General features: G+C 49.7%; 1 protein-coding gene across 9 annotated transcripts in view; it reads right to left on the bottom strand.

The window, feature by feature from the left end:
* The window catches only part of TCF7L2 (transcription factor 7 like 2), a 196,382-nt gene that overhangs the window by 120,373 nt on the left and 54,123 nt on the right, over window positions 1-21,886 (bottom strand). For all 9 annotated transcript variants that reach the window (XM_054728683.1, XM_054728684.1, XM_054728691.1 and 6 more), the window contains exon 4: window positions 648-749. In XM_054728683.1, the coding sequence (XP_054584658.1) occupies window positions 648-749 (102 nt within the window). The remainder of the gene's footprint in view (window positions 1-647; window positions 750-21,886) is intronic.

The following is a 21,886-nucleotide window of genomic DNA, read 5'->3' as shown; positions in this document are numbered from 1 at the left end:
GATAGTGCATTAAAAATATATGTAGACACACACGGTATGGTGTAGTCTCTTAGTACTACAAACAAATGGTTCCTGTATTAATTAAACCCTGTGCTTTCAAAGCCATGGATGTACAGATTAAATTTAATTTAAGCCTTTCTAAGTTCATTTCTTGGATCAATCAATCATCCCAGAAGACATTTTTCTGATGTTAGTATAGAGTGTTTCTTTACAACAATTAAGATAAATTGGGGGTTAGGGGGCTGGAAAAAGTCTAATTTCTAATTCCCTCCTCTGCCACTCACCTCCCCTAAACGACTTTTTCAGGGAAGATTGGGAGTACTCTAGTCTTTAAAACTGCCTTGATACCATTTCCAGTCTGCCCTACACCACGATCATCGTGCCTACTAACTGGAGCCCACGAAGCTCGACTCTACCCCATGCTTGGAGAAAGGACAGGTGGGAAATTTTCCGGGTAGGTAATCATCGCTAAGGTCCAATAGAAGAAAACAAGTACCTTCTAGGTATACACCATATCCAAGAATATGCCGAACAAAATATTTTTAAAGAAAGAAAGACTGACCAACAAGGCCTGTTAGCAACCGAAGAGCGTGTTCTTCACCTTCCCCCCCAATAAAGGAAGCGATTGCCTCTGTAAGGTCACTCACAACAATGTGTGCCGGCGACGGAGAGCGTGCGTCCTTGAGGGCTTGTCTGCTCTGGAGGGTGCCTGCCTGGACATCGAGCAGCGGCCATTTCATCTGCAGATACTGGGGAGCAAACAAACCAACATGGAAAGTGAATATAGCGAGGTAATCCATCCAAAGACCTTGTATGCCCAAATGCTTACCCCATGGATGCAGAGGGGGGAAGGGAGGGGCTGGAGGGGGTCAATGGGGGCAGGAGGGGGACATATGTAATACTTTCAACAATAAAGATTAAAAATAAATAAGTAAGTAAATAAGTAAATAAATAAATAGGAAAAAAAGAAAATAAACATAGCACAGAAATGCAAAACAGCTGCCCCGAGAGATAACTCTTGGGGTTCATGACACATGGATCAGAAACTGAAAAACTTAAGAGCGTGTGAATAACATCAACGACAGAAAAAAGTCCATAGGTTCTTCCTTGGAGTTCATGTTCAATAGGTACACATCAATGTTACTACCCTTCAAGCTATAGGTAGCTTCAGACAAAACGACCTCATCAACACTACCCCTCACTTAGAAGGAGCGGTGGGGAGGGCGAGACGGAGGGCGGGAGGAGACACAGAGCGCCCGGAGGAAGAAAGCAAGGAGTCTCCAGCCAGTGTCCCAAGAGACCATCAACTCTGAATGTCCCCTTTCAGGAACACATTTCTAAAACGCCAACCTCCTTCACCTGGAAGAAGCTGAGGATACGTGTGGAACTGGCCCCCGCTGGAAGTTACTCAAGGAAGGTGAGGAGGGAATTCCTCCTCGGAGCTGAAAGCTTGGAGAACAAAAATGTAGGGTGTTCCCCAAAAAAATGGATACACACTTTAACAGCTGATAACTCACTTAACTTTGAAAATGGACTGTATGTTAATCAACACTGACTTTATAATCACTCAAACTGTGTACACATTTTGGGGGACATCCTGTATTTTTTGGTAAAACATGCACAAACACGGCACAATACAACTTATACCTTCAACGCAAAAGGCTGGAGGGATTCTTAAATGCATACCACGGAGAGCAAGATAAAGACAGAAGCCAGTATGTCTATCTCCACCCTTGTCCCAGGTAGAAAATGAATCCACAGCGCAAGGGAGGGGAGCTGCTTCTATCAAAAGCGACATGGCCAGCTTTCAGGGGGACGTACACCATCAACTGATCCCACTCCCCACTGGGCAGATAGGGAAACTGAGGTAAGGTGGCCTGTCTGGTCACTGGGACGTTTAGCACGTGTACAAGCACGCCCCGGGCATTTGACTTTCGCTGGTGACATCACAGCAGCTTCACTCAGGAAAACTTCAGGCCACCAAACAGAACTTAGACACTGCTGCGATTTTAATAAGGACACCGACTAAGGCAGGGGTTCATGCTTGGAGGACATATAAGGAGCCATCCTGATCTTTGCAGAAACCTATAGCAAAAAGAAAAAAAGGCTAGTTTCAATACTAATCCTATAGGAAATGGAACTCGGTGAACCCCAATTAGAGCTTGCTCTGTGCGTCACAGGGACAAACATGCCGCCCTCAGGGGGGCGAATGCAGGAGGACGCGGTGGCCGAGACCCGGGAAGTCATGCCCGGGGAATGCCAAGAAGAAGGTGGCATTTCTGAGAAAAGAGAGCAGGGCCGGCCACACGGAAGATTTCAACAGAAAGGACAGCAAAGGGCAGTCCAGAAAGAAGGAAGGGTTCGCTCAAATCCCATGTGACAGAAAAGGGCCAAAGCCACCCACGCGCTTCTCCGTCTGGAGAATGAAAACCCAACTCAGAGTTCCACCTAAAGCTGGAAGATACTAAGCCACAAGTCACCTGCCCACGTACACGGTCGTTGTCCCAAGCTGGGGCGACGCGAGGTTGGAGAGAGTCTTCTTCGGAGTGTGTACCTAGCACCATCCTGTGCACAGGAAGCCCGGTTGCTGGTGCTGGTAACTTGCCCCAAGACCTGGCATCAAATGCCTTTGCTCCCAGGACCTCCGGGTTGTATCTATAGACCAGAGGGCTGGTCCTCTCTGTGATGGGGCGGGTGAAAGACTTCTAGGAGCCTGGGCCTCCAGACAGGAAATACCAGCAGGCACCCCCCTCCCCCTCAGTCACCCTTATAATCAAACCGCTTCCAATACCTTGTTTGGGAGCAGTACTGTCCCAAGTTGAGAACCACTGAAATGTTCCCATGGTCCCCCTCTGCCCTAGAGCCCAAGCTAGAGGGCTATGGGAACCTCTCCTGCCCTGTCTCATCCTGACTTCGGCCCATTCTCACTTGCCACATAAATATAGGGGCCTCATTGGTCAAAACCACTCAGCAGAGTCATTTCCTTGAGGCCGACCAAAATGGACACCTGCCAACACTCACCCCTCCATCTCGTAAAAACCCGTGAAGAAAAGTGCCAAGCGGAATCTACCACACACCTACAGCTCCTGCTACACTCGGTGGGAAAGGATCGATTAATGGGCAACTTTTCATCTCTGGCCTTCTGCAAAAACGGATTTGATTGCATCCCAAGGACCAGCTCCACAGGATTAGGAAATCTAGGCTTTATTTAACATGACAGACCTGCCCTGAGGACCCCACCCAAGAATTATCATACCCATAATGCAACATTAATGGGGAGACTTATAATTCTTCCTTTACATAAAAGCTTCATTGTGTGCCATATCCAATCTCCGCGGGCTACCTGCACCACATATTTTTATGAGCCTACATTTCAGCGCTCCGAGCCTACAATACACATAATTTTCAATTATGTTAGGGCAGCCCAGGATCACTGCCTATATAACATTACTGGTTGGAGGAAATGAGACTCGCCCCGCTGCCCAGAGAGAGCTAACCAAATCCAGATGGCAAAGGAAGACAGCCCCAGTCCCCACCGACTTGCAGGGACGCCCCAGTGACAGCCCCAACCTCTCGGGCCCAGTGCAACTTGATCCCACAGAACGGCTGGGTCCCCGCAAATCCACGCCCACCCGTCCCTTGGATCTTAACTGGCATTCAAGCTGACGAGGTTCCTTGTGGGGAAGTAAGTATTATGTCGGGATTTTTTAAAGGAAGTTATTAACCTCCTCCAAAAGTGATGGATTTCCCAGGTCTCTTCATCTTCTACAATTGGTCCTTATTAATAGAGAAAATAAATAAATAAAGGGAAGAAAAAGGAAATTGGCTACTATTAGAGCCTAGAGGAAAATCTTTCCCTTCCTGGAGACATTAAGCAGCAGGAAATTCTATTTATTCTGCTGGGTCCTAAAGGAAGAACTGAAGAAAGAAGCATCTGGGACTCACGAACCGGCTGGAAAGCCACGCCACGTTTTCCCAGCGGTTCCACTTTGCTTTTATATCCTTCTGGGGGAAGGAAAAAAAAAAAAAGTTCCCACCATCCCACTCTAAAAACAACACTGGGCTCCAGCTCTCTTCCTTTTAGGCTGCTCAACATGGAAATTATGAATTGCCTACAAAAACATTAAACTTTTCAACAAACTGCAATCAAATGGAGCTGTGGGAATTCCTGCATTGAAAACTATTGAAATGGAGTCTGCTTGACTTTCATTTTGAGAAGAGAAAAAAAAAAAATGGCCATCTCAGCTTAAGCATTTCATCCTTTGTTTAATAATAATGTTCTGCTCATGGCCCATTAGAGTTTCCCCCCAAAATCATATTTTATAATATGTCTTGGGGAGCTTTAAGTTAAGCTTTCGGACCTGGGGACAAAGTCTCAAAATATACACAATACCATTGGCCTGAAAGGAATCAAGGCTATTTAAAAGCCTGTTAAATTGTCAGCAACAAGAGAAAGGTACACATCTCGAATTTCTCCCCTTCCGACTCCAATTAAAAAAGAAAAGGAATAGGGAAGGCACACAGGGATGGATCTCCCGAATCAGAAGGCCTCTCCGGGATCAGGTTCAAGTGGGCCTGGTAGAACCTGCTCTCAAGAAGCATCTCCATCTATGTGGATCTGGACTGGGGAGCAAGGGTAGCGAGAAGGGGCTGATCAGAGGACCCGCCATGGGCGGGCGGCTGAGGTCTTGGTACAAACTTGTTTTCCAAACAAACAGGACAATTCAAAGGACAGCGATGATGATAATGACGCTGACTGCCAGGAAACTCCACATCCTTGATAAACTCCAAAGCGGCTTCCCGGCACTCCCTGCCACTCGCTCCATTCCACAGATGGACGGGCAGTGGAGTCTGCCCTTTGTTTGTTCAGGGCAGGGCTGGCAAACTTCCCCTGTGAAGGGCCACCCAGTAAATAGCTCAGGCTTTGCAACCCATACCCTCTCTCTCCTAGCTACTCGACTCAGCCATGGACCATACACGTACGCACACCTGTATTATGCCATGGCTCTGTTCCAATAAAACTTTATTTACCGACACTGAAATTTGGATTTCATATGATTTTCTTGTGTCAGGAGATAGTCCTCTTGTTTATTTTTTCCGATCATTTAAAAATAATCAGAATCATTCTCAGCTCACAGGCCACACGAAAGCAGGTGACCAGCCAGCTTTGGCCTGTGGGCCGTGGTCTGCCACCCCTGGCTTAGGGAAGGTTCGTGTAAAGACCTGAAAGACCATGTCAGACAGGATCTATCCCTTCACTGGGCCTTAAATCCAGGCAGCTGAACACAATCACAGAGGAAACCAGTTTGGTGGTCCAAAAGCAATACTTTGGTTTGACTCGTCACTGGCAAGACTCCAGCTTCAGGGGGAAAGTTCGGGAAAGAATCTGAGCTCTGGTCGTGACTCCCAGTCACCGGGTCGGGTCTGACCACCAGACCACAATCTCACCGAAATAACTCTCTCTCCCTTCTAAATGGAAGTTCAAAAACCCTTCAGCAATTCTGACTGGAAAAGGTTCTCACCCACTTCCCAGGCAACGCTGGTAGAGTATCACGTGTCATCAAATCACCACAAAGGAATACCAGGCAGAACCCCTGTAGCCGTGGGGATGTGCCGCATATGTGCTCTGGGATCAGAAGCTCCTCTCCCCAGAGCTTTCCAATGTGTACAACTTCCCACCCCGCGCCATGCCATGCCAACTCTGCCCGCCACCAACAGATGGCATTCGCCACGAGCTCGGGCAGAAGGCAGAGCTCAGGGTGGGAGAGGGACACACAGCAGGGCCTGAACACTGTTCAGCCGAGATGAAACCGGTGTCTTCTGGAAAACTAGGGCCTGTAGAAAACCTACCACCCAAAAAAAGGGCTGATTTGGCCATTTTTGAAGGCTTTGCTCCCCTCCCAGCCTGATAGATAGTCATCCTTTACCAAAGTACAAAAATGCAAGCTGTTTCTCAATAGGGGTGCTTTTTCCTAGAAAAACTCATCTTACGAGAATTCAAATTAAGCGGAAGCCATCCTCGTGACAGAGTAACGGCCAAGTTCCTAGCTCACCAGTGCTAAACGTCGTACATGTGTTTCTTATAAAAGGGAAAGTCGCTGCTCTGCCTAAACACCCCAAGCTGAGAGTACCGCCCACCCCGCCCAGCACGTCCAAAGTCACTAATCCTTCCTCCCTGCAAGGTGGCTTGCTCCCACCCTCCCCACGCAGCCTCGGTGAGGCCCACGCCACCTCTAGTAGAAATGCGCAGCCCTGACTGCGACGTTCACATCACCGAATTTCACAAAACAGACCACTAGAAGCTGCTCATCCTAAGAGCAAAATAGAAAAGTTCAGGGAGCCGACGGGAGGCACAGCCATCCATGCCAAGAGCACATACGCATTTCTTGAGGAGCTCAGGTTGTGGGGAGCATCCACATGCACACAGGCCTGGCCGGCTCTTTCTGAACCGACTTCATTTCTCAGAAATAGAAGATGGAAAATTCAGCTTATCTCCTATAAATAAGCAATTCTGCCCTGGGGTGTCAGGGAATCCCAATGTATCCCAATGGTTAAAATAGAAGAAGTGGTGATTCATTTAATACTGTCCTACCCTCTGAAACATACGCATACCAACAGGTTTCCAAAAGTTAGCATTGATCATATATACCTAATAGCAAAACTGTGTGAAACTACTTCGGACATCTTCCGGTTTCTGCAGGATCCTTCAGGCCCCCTCTACAAAACGCTTGGCCAGTTTTCCTGCAGATGCAGAAGGTATAGGAGATGAGGCTGCTTCGCTCTGGGTTAAAACCTACTGCAACCATTTCTTCATTTGAAAAATCCACAGAGTGTCTAAGATAGAAGCTCTATTTCCAGAAGCTTTATACGCCTACAGAACATGACTGCACAGAGAAAGAAAAGTCAGAAATGAATGGTTTCTGCTGGTTGGGAGTGTTTACTATAGTTACCAAGGAAAAGAAAAAACTAAAGACCTCAGAAGGCTGGGTACACTCTGAACTTGGAGAAGGAAGAAAGCCACAGGAAAAATTCAGTAAGATGGTAGGACTGACTTTGTCTTTTTTTTAAATGAAACATAGTAGGAACTTGGAAATGTTTCCCTGAAAGTCAACAACTCTCCCATTTTTCAATATAAAAGTAATGAGCGGGGTGGATGTCAAGGTACCTGTGCAAAACAACAATCATTTCATCCTATCTCTATGGGTTGGTCATTATACAATACTAGAGGCCCTTTGCATGAAGAATCGTGCAATAGACCTTCCTTCACCTGGCTACTGGCACCAGTTTTCCTTCCGCCTTCTTTCAGGGTGGGGGCTTGGACCCCAGCAGCGGCGGCGGCAGCGTGGGGCGGGAGCTGCCGGGCCCCACGCCACCATCCGTGATTGGGGCACCGAGGCTCTAACTGTAATTTTGCTACTGTTAATGAATCGTAATGTAAATATCTGTGTTTTCCAATGGTCTTAGGCTCTACAGCAGCGACCCACAGGTTGAGAACCCCTAGCAGGGTCGCCTACTAGCAAAATTACAGTTATGAAACAAAATTACAGTTATGAAGTAGCAACAAAAATAATTTTATGGTTGGGGGTCACCAAAACATGAGGAACTGTATTAAAGGGTCGCGGCATTAGAAAGGTTGAGAACCACTGATCTAAAGGGTCCTCACAGTATCACTTCACATGTACAGAGTACTTTCAGAGTAATAACCACATTCACAATACCCCTATGAAGTATTTGGGCAGAGAGTTACAACTCTCTGCCCAAATACTTCATAGGGGTATTGTGATTTTACCAAGGAGGAATCTAAGGCCTGAAGAACAAGACCCGGCCTGCCTGAGGGCACTGGGCCAGCTGGCAGTTGGGTGCACGAGGCTCCAGACCACCGGGCATTCTCTGCTTCACGCTGGCTTACGTCAGAACTTCCTCTATCTTCCCTGGTTTTCTTATCAACGGTGAGCATCCTTGCCTGAACCCCAGCCAGGGATCGGTTTCTCAAAGGGCATGGCTCAGGGAATACCTCCCAATATCCCCAGAGGAAAAAATAACCTTTCTCCAGCATCTAGCATCTCTCTTTTCCCCTTGGGAGCTGGGCAGACTATTAAATAGACTATTAAATTATTTTCCTCCAAGGCTACCAGAATATTATTTCTACCAGAGTTATAAAGCAAAACAAGCAAATAACAAACAAACAATTCAATAACCAGACTATTTTCTTTTCCTGGCCAAATACTCAATACCCCTGGCCCTGAGATATTTTTGCATTTGCCAGGTCCGTTGGTTTGCAGGGAGGCGGGGGCATACCAGGTCATGGGAGCACACACTGCCATCAATGCCCAGATGAGCCCCCTTAGGCTGGGACCCAGGCCTTCCTCGCACCTCCCCAAAGTGTCACTCTTAAAATCATGACTGTGGCTCCTGGGAGCAGCAAGGGGGAGGAGAGTCCAGAAACTTCCCAGGCCCAGCTCTGCCCCTACCTGGGCAACTGCTCTGCTTCTTCCCTGAGCAACCTGTTCCCGACGCTGGGCCTAAGTCTGCAGTAGGAACTGGGGAACATAACCTCAAAAGCCCCTTTCGATCCTAACATGCGAATTCCTGCAGCAGTTACAAAGTATGTACTCTGTGTCCGGTGTGGACTAGATATACTGAGGCCTAGCAAAGTCATCTAAGACCCAGTCAATGGAATAATACCCTAATGGATGGTATACAGGTTAGATTTCATTCATGATGCTGACACGGTCTCTCAATTCCCAAACCTCACTGGTTTGTTTAGAGATTTTTCTCCTGGCCCACTCGGACCTGCTAAGTCAAGCTGTCTGGGAGTGGGCCAGGGGTCTGTATTTTTGTCCCAACCTGCTAGGTGACTCAGATGATTAGTCACTGGCTTACACTGTCAGTGTTGGGGCAGTGCCAATGACAAGCATGTTGCACATTTGCAGCTCCCATACAACTTCCTCAAAGGCCCTTTGAAACCTCTGAATTGACTGTCCACACATCCTTTCTAGGTGGTCAAAGCAGACAATCTCCAAACACATTATGAAGAAGAAAGTGAGGCAGAGAGAAATGAAGTGACTTGGTCATGCACTACTAGGGATTCTGAACCAGAATGCAGACCTTTGGTATTTGCAGGTCAGACTCTTCAAGACTCCCCAAAAAAGACGGAGTTGCATGGGTAATGAGTGCCCTCAAAAGAAATGGCTCCACAGGGAGCCGGCAGGAAATTAGCCTCAGAGACAGATCGCACTCTGTCGTAACCAAAAGCAGCCCAGGACCAGCCACCTCCACATCTTACTGCAGCCTCAAGACCAAGTTCACTGCAAAGGGCTGTGGATTCCAACCAAACAGCGGCCCTGCCAGAGCACCCACGTCCCTGAGCGACGGGTCAGGAGACATGAAGCCACTGGGAGAACTTGAGAGGAGGAGCCCTTGACCTCCTGTCTTGTTCACCCACCTTCAACCTCCAGACTAGGCCTTGCAAGCTCATTCCCTTTAGCCCCCTGGACGGTGCCTAACAAATGATGAGTCCTGCATGCCTCTGTAGGAAACGCACAGTAAGAGACAGAGCAGAGACAACCTGCCTCGTGCTCGCCACGTTTTTTATTACTGCTGCTTATAAAAAGGCCAAGTCCAATCCAGGTAATGGGGATGTCTTACTTAGCACGTGCCTCTCTACAAGCGTGCTGAGGTGGATCCAGGCACCTGCAAACATGCAGAATAAGCCAGGAGACATGGAGCAGCTCAGGGATCGAGCGTAGCATCCTGGGAGCTCGGTGAGTAAGCATTGTGTGTTGGGGTAAGAGTGTCCCAAGTCTCAGCTGATGAATGAATGAAGAAAATGTGGTATGTCCACACAATGGAATTTATGTGGCCCTTGCAAACACTATGCTAACTTAGAGAAGGCAGACAAGAAAGGTCACGTGCCCTGGCCGGTGTGCTCGATGGTTAGAGCGCCAGCCTCACACCAAAGGGTCACAGGTTAGATTTCCGGTCAAGGGCATGTATCTATCTGGGTTGCAGGTTTGACCCCCAGTCCTGGGCGAGTGCAGAAGGCAAGTAATCGATGAGTCTCTCTCATGTTGATGTTTCTCTCTTTTTTTTCTCTGTTCTCTCCCCCCCGCCCTCCTTTCCACTCTCTCTAAAAATCAATGGAAAAACATATCCTCGAGTGAGGATTAATCTATATAAAATACCCGGAATAGGTAAATCCATAGAGACAGAGTCAGGCACTGGCGGGGGAGAGGGACAGAGAGTGACTGCCAGTGGGCCCAGGGTTTCTTTGGGGATGATGAAATATTATGGAAACAGTGTGATGTTTGCACAACTTTGTGAATATACTAAACCCTATTGACGTGGACTTTAAAATGGGTGAGGGAGAACACACAGTCACGGATACAGACTCCACCCAGAATGCCATAATGCATACAGAATGAACTGAAAAACAAGTGAACCTATTCTTTAAAAAAAAAAAAATCATACCCTCCAAAGCGTCTTGGGAAACAAGCAATTTACAAATGTGATTTTGGTTGGCACTGGATCTTGGGGAGGGGCCGTTGCCATGGCAGGGGAATGCCGAGACTTCCTGGAAGATGGGCAGAGCACAGCATACCCTGGATTAAAACTGCGGGTGAAGAGGCACGGCAGAGCCGACAGACGTGCGCGACAGCTGTTTCAAGGCATATGGCTAAAAACAAATAGAGTGGAGCTGTAAGCCAACAGAAAAGCAGACATGTCTGTTCAGAAATCTGAATCCTACCGTCCGCCCTCCACTGTCCTGTGGCCTCGGGCAGGTCGCCATGTCTCTGCACCTCCATTTCTCTGTCTCAAAAATGGGCATGGAAGGACACAGAAACAACCTAAGTGCCTCTGGATGGATGAGTGGATTAAGAAGATGTGGTACACGTATACAATGAAATACTTCTCAGCCTCAAGAAAAGATGAAATACTGCCATTTGCAACCAAGTGGATTGATCTTGAGAGTATCACGCTAAGTGAAATAAGTCAGACGAAAAAGGACAAGAACCATGATTTCACTCCTAGGTGGGATACAAAACAGAAAGCAACAAACAAAAACTCATAGACAGAGACAACAGGAAGATGGTTACCAGAGGGCAGGGGGTAGGAAGATGAAGAGGGTAGAGGAGGTCAAATATATGGTGATGGAAGGAGACTAGACACTGGGTGGTGAACCCACAATGCAATATACGGATGATGTATTGTCAAATTACACACTTAAAACTTATATGATGTTACTCACCAATGTCACCCCAATAAATTTAATAATTTTAAAAATACATGTTACTGTTTTTTAATGGGCATGGAATCGCTTGTTGCCTAAAGCCTTCCCACTGACTTCCTCATCCTTTTTTCAGCCTCAAAGGATAAACTGTAAATGAAGAAAACGATTTTTTGCAGTCCAAGGTGGTTAAAATGTACTATTTCTTCCTCCAACTGTACAGAGGGTTTACAAGCCGGAAGCTACAGGTCTACCGTGTAAATCATTATACACACAGCCATCGGATGACCTTTGAGAGGTACAAAGCCAGGGAGTAGCAGGGCCCCGGTGACCTAGCAAGGATATTGTAAATATATGATTCATCCCATTGCAGTAGGTATTAAAATCAAAAACTTTTAAAAATTCCTTCCTTTCCCACAGCCGTGAGCTCTAAAGAATTGGATTTTCCTCATCAGGCTCTCCTCCCAATTCCATATTCTTCCCCCCAATCCACAAAAACAAAGCACAGCCAAAGACCTGGCAGCCAGCGGGCACCCCATCAGCGTGCTTTAGCCAGTGGACGTAGGAACCAAATGCCACGCAGACCTGGCTCACGTCCTCAAACACCAATGAAACCGTCGAACACGCCTAACAGCCTTTTTCTCTCCACCCCCCGCCCCCCCCCCCCCCCGGGTCACATCTGAAAGAGGTCGGTGGCTCCAGCAAGTTCTCCCTGTCCCCATTTCCACTGTCCGATTCTAGCCGTGACAAGCATGTGGAGATGCCTCGTAACACGACACCCAGGAAGCCGAAAGGTCAGCAGCGCCTCTGGTTAATTTTGCTTGGGGAGGAACGAACCCCTCCCGGGCCAGGGGGAAGATTTAGTGAGGCCGACCTTCTGGAGGCCCCGACCCCCCTGCACACAAGTCCCCGCTGCCTCAGCCAGAAGTGGCCTGTCACTCAAGTATCATCTTGCTGTAACAAATTACTCCTAACCCAGGATTATGGCTCTTTCCAAATCCCTCCTAGAGAGCAAGGAAATAAACATTCTCTCCCAGGACTCGGCCGGGTTGTTTCCCCTGTTGGTAATCCTTGTCTCTATTTGCTGCTCCTACAAGCCTTCGTCTGGGAGGTCTGCTGGACCATTCCGGCCCACTCTCCTTTCAGACATAAGCTGAATGTCTCAATTGTCCATTAGGCGCAGCAAAGATGAAGGCGGGCTTTCTGTCCCGAGGAGCCTCACACAATAGTTCCCTTTGCCCACACACTTCTCGTCTGACTGCAGACTCAACTGGTCTAATCCCAGTCACTCAAGGAAGTCCACACCCCAAATTCCTTCCTGACAGTCCCAGGGGGATCACAAGTGAGGGCGGGCTACTCAAACTCCACTGCGTGGCAAGGCTGCCCCCCCCCCCCACCCCCACCCCCAGGAAGAGCGTGCTGTTTGGGGGTTGGTTTGGAGGAAGGTAGGGGCAGGCAACGGGGGAGGGAGAAAGAAGCAGCAAGACAGCAGGCTCCAGGCAGGAGAAACTGCCTCTGACCCCAGCCTGTGGTTTCCTTTAATAAACTACCAGGAGATATTTCGAGCACAATAACCTCATTTGGGGAAGGAAATACAGTCCTGTCCACTTCCAAGGTCTCCTCGGAACATCAGGATAGGATATTCCGGGCACTTCGGACTTGAAGGGCTGTGACTGTGTGTTTAATTGTGGACATGGAGGGGCCTGTGTGTCTGCCAAGAAGCGAAGAGCAGAACAATGGACAACAATGGACCTTACAATCCAAGGGGGTGATTTGAAGAGATAGGGATCTTTGGGTTGGTTTAGGCAACACTTTCTCCCTGGAGAGAGAATGGCTGACAGCATATTCTTGACACATTGCGGCTGGGAGAGACACGTTCTAAAATAATCCAAAGGCACTGAGGAAATACCCCCATCAAAAATCCAGGTACCCAATCAAATCCCTGCCCCCCTCCCCGCCCCCCCCCACCCCGCAAAAAGGAGCGCCGTTGGAAAAGATGGACTTAAGACGGCACGACTCCTTCTGAAGGGAGCACCGCCTTCATTTCCGCCAGAGCAGGCCCGCGCTGCCCAGCCTCCCCTCTCGACAATGGGCCCCCGGGCCTCCAAACCAACTTGTTCCCTGCTTTTGTGGTTTTCGTCGTTAAAAGAACTTGGCCTGGGAAGGAGCAATAATGATCTGAAGCTAACCACTTAGCTCATTAGTATGTCATCTGGACAGGCAAAATCAATTCCAACAGCATCAAGCTTGGTGATTCCCTCCCCCAAAGCTCTGCACTATTAATAGCAAGAAAGTTTCCCAGGCTTCAGTTTATCTGTAATCCCAACCAGCTCTGACCACGGAGCGCGGCCATCTCCACACTTAGAGCTCCCGGGATGCTGGGGGACGGAATTTCAGGTCTCGGGGTTTTGGTAGCAGCCGAGAGATGCGCGAGGCAGGCTGGGCAGATTCAGGTCAAAGAGGGCCTGGTCCTAGGAAAGGGCCGGGCTGTGAAGGGAAGGAACGAGGTACAGTCTCCCTCCCCATCCAACCTGTGCTCTCTCCTGCAGCCTGAGCTAACCCTATGGATGGAAGTCACCGTGCCGTCTCCCCCGTCATGGAGTTGGCTGACAGAAGGTTCTAGAAGAAGCGGATTGATTAAATAATAAACTTGAAACCTCACTAATTCAAAGCAAGGTGGGTACTGCATAAGGTTAAGGGCACAGGCCAGGGGCTGGAGTGTCTGGGTTCAAATCCAGCATCGCGGCTTCGTTGTTCTGGAGCCTCGGACAGACGGCATTGCCTCTCCATGCCTCCAGCCCTTGCCTGCAAAGGGAGGACAATAACGCGGGATAATCACAGTACCTCCCTCTTTGGGTGCATATGAGTGATTAGTAAGCGACTGTCCGAGACGGGCACCTGGTCATGACCAGGACCCACCATTACTGGCCACATGCAAATGGGGAAGTAAGAAATGATTAATTCCCGTATTTTATACAGATCCGTCCTCCTCTCTTTATGTGCCCGGGCAAAGAGATGCCACTCCAGCTCTCTAGAGTTTGCCAAGTGCCTGAATAAGGGGAAGCCAGTTCCCGAGGTCCCACTCCGTCTCTGCTCAGGTACGGGAGAATCCGCAGCCATTCCACAGCGAGGCCCTCCGGAGTTCAGCCCAACTCCCTCTGCAGACCCAGGGCAACAGGTGCATCGCACACGACCACGATCAGAGAGGGAACATGCGAACTCAGCAAGCTCCTTGGGAGGACAGTTCATGCGATGCCTTAAATGCCAACCTGCCCGGGAAATACGCCCGGGGCCGGGTACCTGCCTCCACACCGTGCCCTTGCTCCTTCCCCTTTGCACCTCTGAGTCCCCAGGAGGTTGATCCAATCTGCTGCTGTGAGGACCCAGCGCAGCAAGATAGGGAGCTGTGGGGACGGCATGTGTTCAGACCAAGTTCACATCCAGAGGCAGCTCAGAACCGGTTCAAACCCAGCTCCGAAACTCCCTTCCTGAACCAAGACATGTATTGAGCGCCTGGTACAGGCCCAGTACTGACACCCAAACGAAGTGGGTTCTTTAAGAGAAGGGGGGTGAGCCTGGGCCAATGACCTCACCTCTCTGAGCGCTGGGTTCCCCATCTGTAAAACGGGAATACAAACAAATAGGCATCTCTCGGAGTTCTTGTAAGGATCAAACGCTTGGCAGGCTGCCTGGCATATGCTAAGTGCTGAGTAAATGCTAGCTATTATATTATTAGCTAGCTATTATATTGCTATTAATATAATCAGTGTCATCAGAATAAAACTCCTCGAGATGGTACGTGAATCAAAATCATCCCAAAAAGCAAATCCCCGGCTCTGTGTCTGATCCTGTGCTTAACGGGAAATGAACACTTAACCCAAAGTCAAGCAAAGTGACCAAAACATTCCTCGCTAACCAGCCTCGCCTCTCCAGGTCACTCCCCGCCAAACCCTCCGGTTCCCTCGTTCCCAGCCTCCTGGTAAGTGGAATTTTCCTGTGACTACAATTGGTCGTCTCTGTGCCTGCCCTCCTCTTGGCTCCATGGACGCTCGGCCGCAGGCCCGCCGCTACAAGCCACTGCATCGCCCTCCAACTGGCCCGCAAACTTAAAGAGAGGTTTCTGACATGTCCGCGAGCCAGCAGAACTGATTCCTGCCTCTCGGGCTCTGCAAACGGCAGACACACAGAGCACACGTCGGCCCTCAGAGCACGGGGTTGCAATGCATCAGGATAAACTCAGCAGCAGCAGCTCAAGGGCTGCGAAGAAACCACACAAACTCTCCACGCGAAAGAGGTTTTACAAGTGCGCCAAAGAACAATGAGAGAGGGGGGAAGAAATCTCCAATACACACTGCCACTTTTCTCCCAGGCCATGGCTTACTGTTTTCTGCCTCCTCCATCTCTCTTCAGAGATGTCAGTAAGATTCAAAACCTCGCCTGTTGAAAGCGTTGCCTGAAGAAGAGGTAGACAGCTGGGAAAGAGAAATTCGAAGAATTCCCGGAGCCCCTGGCTGACCACTGGCAGGCAGAAAACCCAGGGTCAGCCACTTGGCACCCTGGCTGGGGACCGTCGCCAGCCCTAGTTGTGTCCACAGACCAGTGTGGGTTTCCTCCGGCTCTGACTATGGGTCCTAAGAATGGGGAAAACAGCGCTCTGGGCTGTAGAGGAGACAAGGGAGGTATGGAAATGCCCAGAACAAATGCATGTGGGGGTGATGTTTTAAGTGCAGTGTAAAGAGCAGGAAGTCAGACCGATTCTGATGGCTGAATCCCAGACCTCCGCCCACAGTCCTCAGAGGCCTCGGGCAGGTTACTTAACCTCTCTGAGCTTCAGTCTCCTCCTCTGAAGTGGGCGCTAACAACCTTGTCCGTCAGAGCTTCTGCCAAATCACGGCTGTGGGCAGTGGCTCAGAGCGGCACCTAGTGTGAGGGTCAGTGCGAGGGCCACTGCGGTTGTTACTGTGAAGCTAGTGTCTGGTGATTTGGGCAAGAATGTCGGGAAGGCCTTTTTCACTGCTGTCATCCAATACCACAGCTTGTCGTCAGAAATGTGTTTTCCAGAAGGTGGAAATAAAAAGGGAAGCTGTGTGTAGGAAAAAGAAAACCAAAACAGTGAGTATGCGTAGTAGAAATCATGTAACACTGGAGATCTGGCGGTAGGAAATGCCCTTGGCTAAGTCCATTTTTCAGATGAGTTTTCAGGAAATTGAGCTGAGAATGTTAGGCCAGCAGCCCAAGGTCACAGGACTTGGAAGTGAAGGTTATGAGGGCAGGAAACATGTTTGTCTCCCTCTGCCCCTGTGCCAAGCATGAACGGTCTCTTTAAGCCTCATTTAACATTCAACAAATATTGATTGATGCCGGCTCTTGGCTGGGAATTGTGCTGGGTGCTAGACACAGAACGATCACCAGGCCTAAAATCCAGGTCACCTGGGTGAAAATTCCCAGCTCTCACCCAACCTGCTGGTGGCCATGGGCAGAGATCTCACGTCTCTGACGCCCAGCGATTGTAGAGTAACTTCCCCTTCCCTCACCTCCCTCACAGGATAGATGCAAAGATTCCATTAAATAATATCCAGCTACTTGGCAGCTTCCACCAGAGCTTCCAGAATCACATCGCCCCTCATATCCCCAAAGAAGCCGTGGTTAACACATCCATAAAATAAAGGTAATAGTATGGTATCTGGAAAGCATTTAGACCGTCAATTATATGATAAAAACACAAGGTACTGTTATTGTAGGAATGCACCGCCCCTGCATCCAGTTGCCCCATTGTCACTAGGAAGCTGCTATTTGGACGGTGGCAGAAAAGCATGCTCCCATCACAATCTGGTCCTCCAGCCCTGGAGGGGGCGCCAAGGGGAGGGAAGGGGATGGGAGGAGAGGGCAAGGGAGTTCTGAGCTGTCCCTGATGCCTGCCCTTCCAGGTGGAAAAGAGGAGCAGACAGCACTAGGTAGAGACTGGAGCCACACCCGACCAGGGCATGAGGTTGAAGGGAGGCAGTTCTGCAAGCACCAGTGACAGCACCCAACGACCTTCTTCTCAGCTGGCTCCCCAGCGGCATGGCGGCCACTACATCCGTCTTCCAACCCCAGGATCCATCAAAGAAGCATTCCCTTCAGTAGGCCAGACACATTCTGGGTGACAGGGACCCCCCAGGTGAGCCGGTAAGGAAGCATCACTGCCCTCTCTGAGCTCATTATCTTCGGGCCAGAAAGGTTCATTAGTTACAACAAAATAGTACACTTACTAACTTTTAAAAAGCTTACCCAGGGCCACAGCACGGCCTCGTATCTTAAGAGGCATCCATCTAGTCACCACCTATTATTCCTGCTTTTAAAGAGGGGCAAAGGTGGCCACAAAGAAACCAGCAGGGTTGTCAAGTCTAGAGCATGGCTAAACCGCCCCCCCTTGAAGCCATCCATTCTTACAACCTGCAGACAGGCCAGGCGGTGGCTTACTTTCCACCCAGGGGCAGGTGTCAGGCCCGGCTGAATGCACAGGACAAAACGTGGGCTGCCCTTGTGACCACATGCACATCTGAAAAGTCGCTATCTCCTAAACACACGGCTATTGACGACTTTGGAGAAGAAAAATCAACTGCCTTTCACAATGGTTTCCTCCAGGGAGTAGGAAGGATTATGGACAGTTCTTTCTTGTTGTTTTATACTTTGGAACCCATTATTTGAAACTTAAAAGCAACATTTTTTGAAGAAAACACATTTTTCAGTCAACTATCATGTAGACATAACTTACGTAGGGCATGCAAGGTGAGGGGCTACCATACTTGGTGACACTGAAATGTGGCTGCAGAAATGTGGGTCCATCCTAAGTCTTGGAGCCACTGCGTTCACTTTCCACAAGGACTCACAGGCCTCTAAAACCACGAGGATGCCTTTCCAACAAGCCAGAGACACGGTTTCCTCCAGTCGCCCGCGAGGACCTCTGCAAAGGTGATTCAGGCGCAGAGAGAACCCCATTCTGGGTTTGCCATGATGGCTGCGATCTCAGTTACTGTGTCCCACTGGGCCCCAGAAACTCACGCTCACTCTTCTGTCCCATGTGAATGCTGCTCACATTTCCACAATCGCGCCCATTAAGGGCTTGACTCCACGTCCTGGTTCTCATGGCTGCCTCCCAAGCCATGTCCTGCTCACCTCTACCTCCAGCTCCTAGCACTAGGTGCACAGGAAGTGTACGCCTGGCTGGCCACCCCAGCGAGGACTCAGGAGAAAGCCTGCAGGGGAGGCCGAGTGTCCCTTCCACCCATTCTTCCTTCCAACATGTCATGTCAGGGGCTGAGAAGATGCCTCACTGCCCACATACCAGCTTTCTGAAGCGGAAAGCACCGGACTTGCTCCGTAATTATGTGTTGACAACCCAAATGTCACCTTACTCAGCTCTCTCTTGCATTTTAAACACCAAAGATCTGCAATGAACCTCTCTGGACCTTAGTTTTCTCATCTGTAAAATGAATACAAACATAACTCCATTTGCAACGCTGCTGTGAAAAGTAAGTGAGACCCAATTAATAGGCCCAGCATGAGATTCAATAAAAAGTTGGTTTCTCTGTCCTTTTTCTGAGAAATAAGGAAACCAGGACACAGGAATGCTTAGATTTCCCAATAACCAGATGCTTTTTTAGGAGATTCTACATGGCACATGATCTCCAAACAGGAGGGAGTGAAGTAGAAGGGGGAAAAGTCCAGAGACCACAGCAGGTGTCCCGACGTGGCCAGCCTTCCCCTTGGGACTCAAGTGCAAAGGGTCACACCCAAGAGAGACCTGTCCCCTGCTCCTCCCCACCCATGCTTCCAGTCCAGGGGAGCAGGGTTCCCCCACGAATTTCCATTTAAAGATGTCTCCACCACCAGAGTAAGGCTTGCAAAGGAGACAGTGTGGGCAGCTGAAAAGGGTGCCCAAGGGAGAGTCAGGAGCGTGGACGCTCAGGTCGGACTCCATCGCTGGGCAATTTCTCGGTTTCCTCATGGGTAAAATGGGATAATGCCCGCTTCTGCCCGCCCACACCACATGGGATTCCTCATTCGAGCAGCCACGCCTGGCTCACGGAGGAAATCATTCAGAAAACTCTCAGGCTCTGCCCCAGAAATTACAACTCTGTGGGACGCAAATCCCCATGGTTTAGGCGAGTCTTATAAACTAAATCCAGGGTTCGTGTGAGAAACTGTTCAGGTACAGAAAACATATATCAATTTTTGGCTTCGTAGCAAACTAGGATTTGAGTATTACTGGCTGTTCCATATAAATAGGAGACCAGGAGTAAAAGGGAATATATTGGGCGAGGGGGGAGGAGATAGAGGGGAGGAAGTTGCAGACACAGAAATCCCCAGCTCAGCTAGCCGGGGGCTCTTTGCAAACTGGAGCTAAGCCTCAAGAAGTGGTCAGTCCTCCGGGTTTCTGAGCCTCGGGGCAAAGAGACACCATCGAATTTATAGAACACCAGGCAGCATGGCTGAGGGGGCCACACTGGTGCTCCTGTGTGAAATATCTGGTGATGTTTATTAAGGGTACAACCGTTTCTGATTATCTCAGGGTGTTTTTTTGTTGTTGTTTTTTGAGTGGGGCTGGGGGGAGGTGGAGATCATTCTGTTGATAAGTAGGAGACAAACCAAATCTTTCATTTCAAAAGAAAAAAACTGGCCCAAGGATTTTCCTTTTCTCAGCAGCTGATGAATTTGATTCTGGTCTAAGCAAGCTGAGGTGAAGGGGGGGGGGGGGGGGCGTGCAGAGAGCTCCCCTTTGGGGCTCCTTGTTCTGCCCCGAGCTGCGGGGTACCTGTCTTGGCATGTCAAACTTTCATGAAGAAATGAAATATTGACACACATACACTTGAGGCCGACATGAATCAATCCGGAACATTCTACCACAGCAAACGATAATTCGCAATCCCTAGCCTCTTGACACAAGTGCATGTGGGTGGTCAGAAAGCAGATCCCTGATCGTTAATATCGTAAATCGAGTGAAATCTAAATTGCACACACAATACACGGAGCGATGGTGAGCCCTGCCTCACCCCGGGCCCCCGGATAGCCAGGGTCGAGGCCTCTGCTCTGGGACCTCGGGACCCCATGTCTCTCCCGCCACATGTCCAGGGTCCTGAGCGGAAAACGCATGGCTGCTCACCATCCCCTCAGACTCTGTCCCGTTTGGGTCTGTGATACAGAAGGCCCATCGCGCAGTAAGAGACCTGCAGGAGGAATGGGCCTGGCACGGGCAGAGGCACCGCCCCTTCTGGTTCCGAATAATAACAGATAATCATACCCTGTGCTTCTCTGGTGCCTTTCATCTGAGAATTTCAAAGTGCTCTGCAAACAGGAACTAATTATTCCTCCAGAATCCTGCGGAGACGGCAGGGGAAGGGGGCCGACACAGCCTGGACCCGCGGACATCAGGACTGCTACTACCCCAGGATTCCAAGTCCCCCCTCCTCCCCCCCTCCCCAGGACGAAGGGAGGCAGGATGGAGGTACCAACAGACGCCGCTCTGATCCTGGCTCCCTGGCTTCCTCAGAGCGACACAGAAGTCACTGGCCGCAGCGTGGGTGATAATAACTGGGGGCGACCACATAATGCGTCATCCAAACCAGGGCCCGGTAAGAATGAAGGGGGCGCTATGGACAACTGGCACAAAGTGGAACGGTCTGGGCCCAAAAAGAGGCGGGCCCTCACATGAAATCTACTCATTTCAGGATGAGGGCTTCCTGAATCCACGCACTGACATAACCAACCAAGAAAGCTCCACGGGCCAAGCATGTCCTTCCATTCTTTTCTGGAAGGATCGCCGGGCCTTGAAAATAAACTCACAAACCTACCACCAGACAGTCTTCCGGTTGCAGCAGGAGTGATTTTCAAAATAAGTCACTAAACAGCAGGTGGCCCTCCCCTGAACCCCTCTCGGGTCCTCGGTAACTGTTACTAGACTGTGAAGATTTGGGGATGGGAGCAGGGCATAGTTCAGGATTTTAACCACCAGTGTCTCAGCTGAACCCTAACCTGGAAACTAAGACATTTCCTGCCGAGGCACCCCCACGACTCAGGTCAGGCACCTCACGCAACCCTGTCCTCATATGCGACTCCACTGGTTTTGGCATCCAAGTCAAGTTTCAGCACACTTAGGGGTTACAGGGAGACCTGTACAGAGAGACTCAGCACTCGCTGCTTCTCACTGGTCCGCTGAAATGAATGAAAAACGTGAATTGCAGACGCGTGTTCTCTTTTCAGAAGAATGTATTGGTACCTTCAAACACTTAAAGCCCAAAAGAAGCAAAGCAAGTTTTCCCAAGATGAGACCCTTAAGGAAGCTGCAGAAATGGAGAGGTTGGCCAGGCACTAATCGGCCCTCCGCTAGCTCATCACTGGATGCCCAGCAAACCCTTTCATCAGAAAGGGGGAAAGTTGTTTTTTCTTTTGGTTTGGGGTCCTGGCCACATTGCCTGTGATTCCAGTCCTGGGTGTCCTGCTTTCTAAAATGCTTCTGCTCTCGGAACCCTGCCTTCCTCTCCTTCGCTTCCTAGTTCAGGTCCCCAGCAGAGCCACACGGCACTCCACCCCAGCCCCGGGGGCAGCGCCCGGCCTGCTGCAGAAACAATCTCGATGGTTCTCCTCTCCACTCCACTCTGAGGAATGAGCAGCCAGCCC

This window comes from Eptesicus fuscus, chromosome 17 (assembly GCF_027574615.1).
Source record: "Eptesicus fuscus isolate TK198812 chromosome 17, DD_ASM_mEF_20220401, whole genome shotgun sequence".
NCBI lineage: Eukaryota > Metazoa > Chordata > Mammalia > Chiroptera > Vespertilionidae > Eptesicus > Eptesicus fuscus.
The sequence above is the reverse complement of the archived record's forward strand: the minus strand, read 5'-3'. Positions and strand labels throughout refer to the sequence as shown.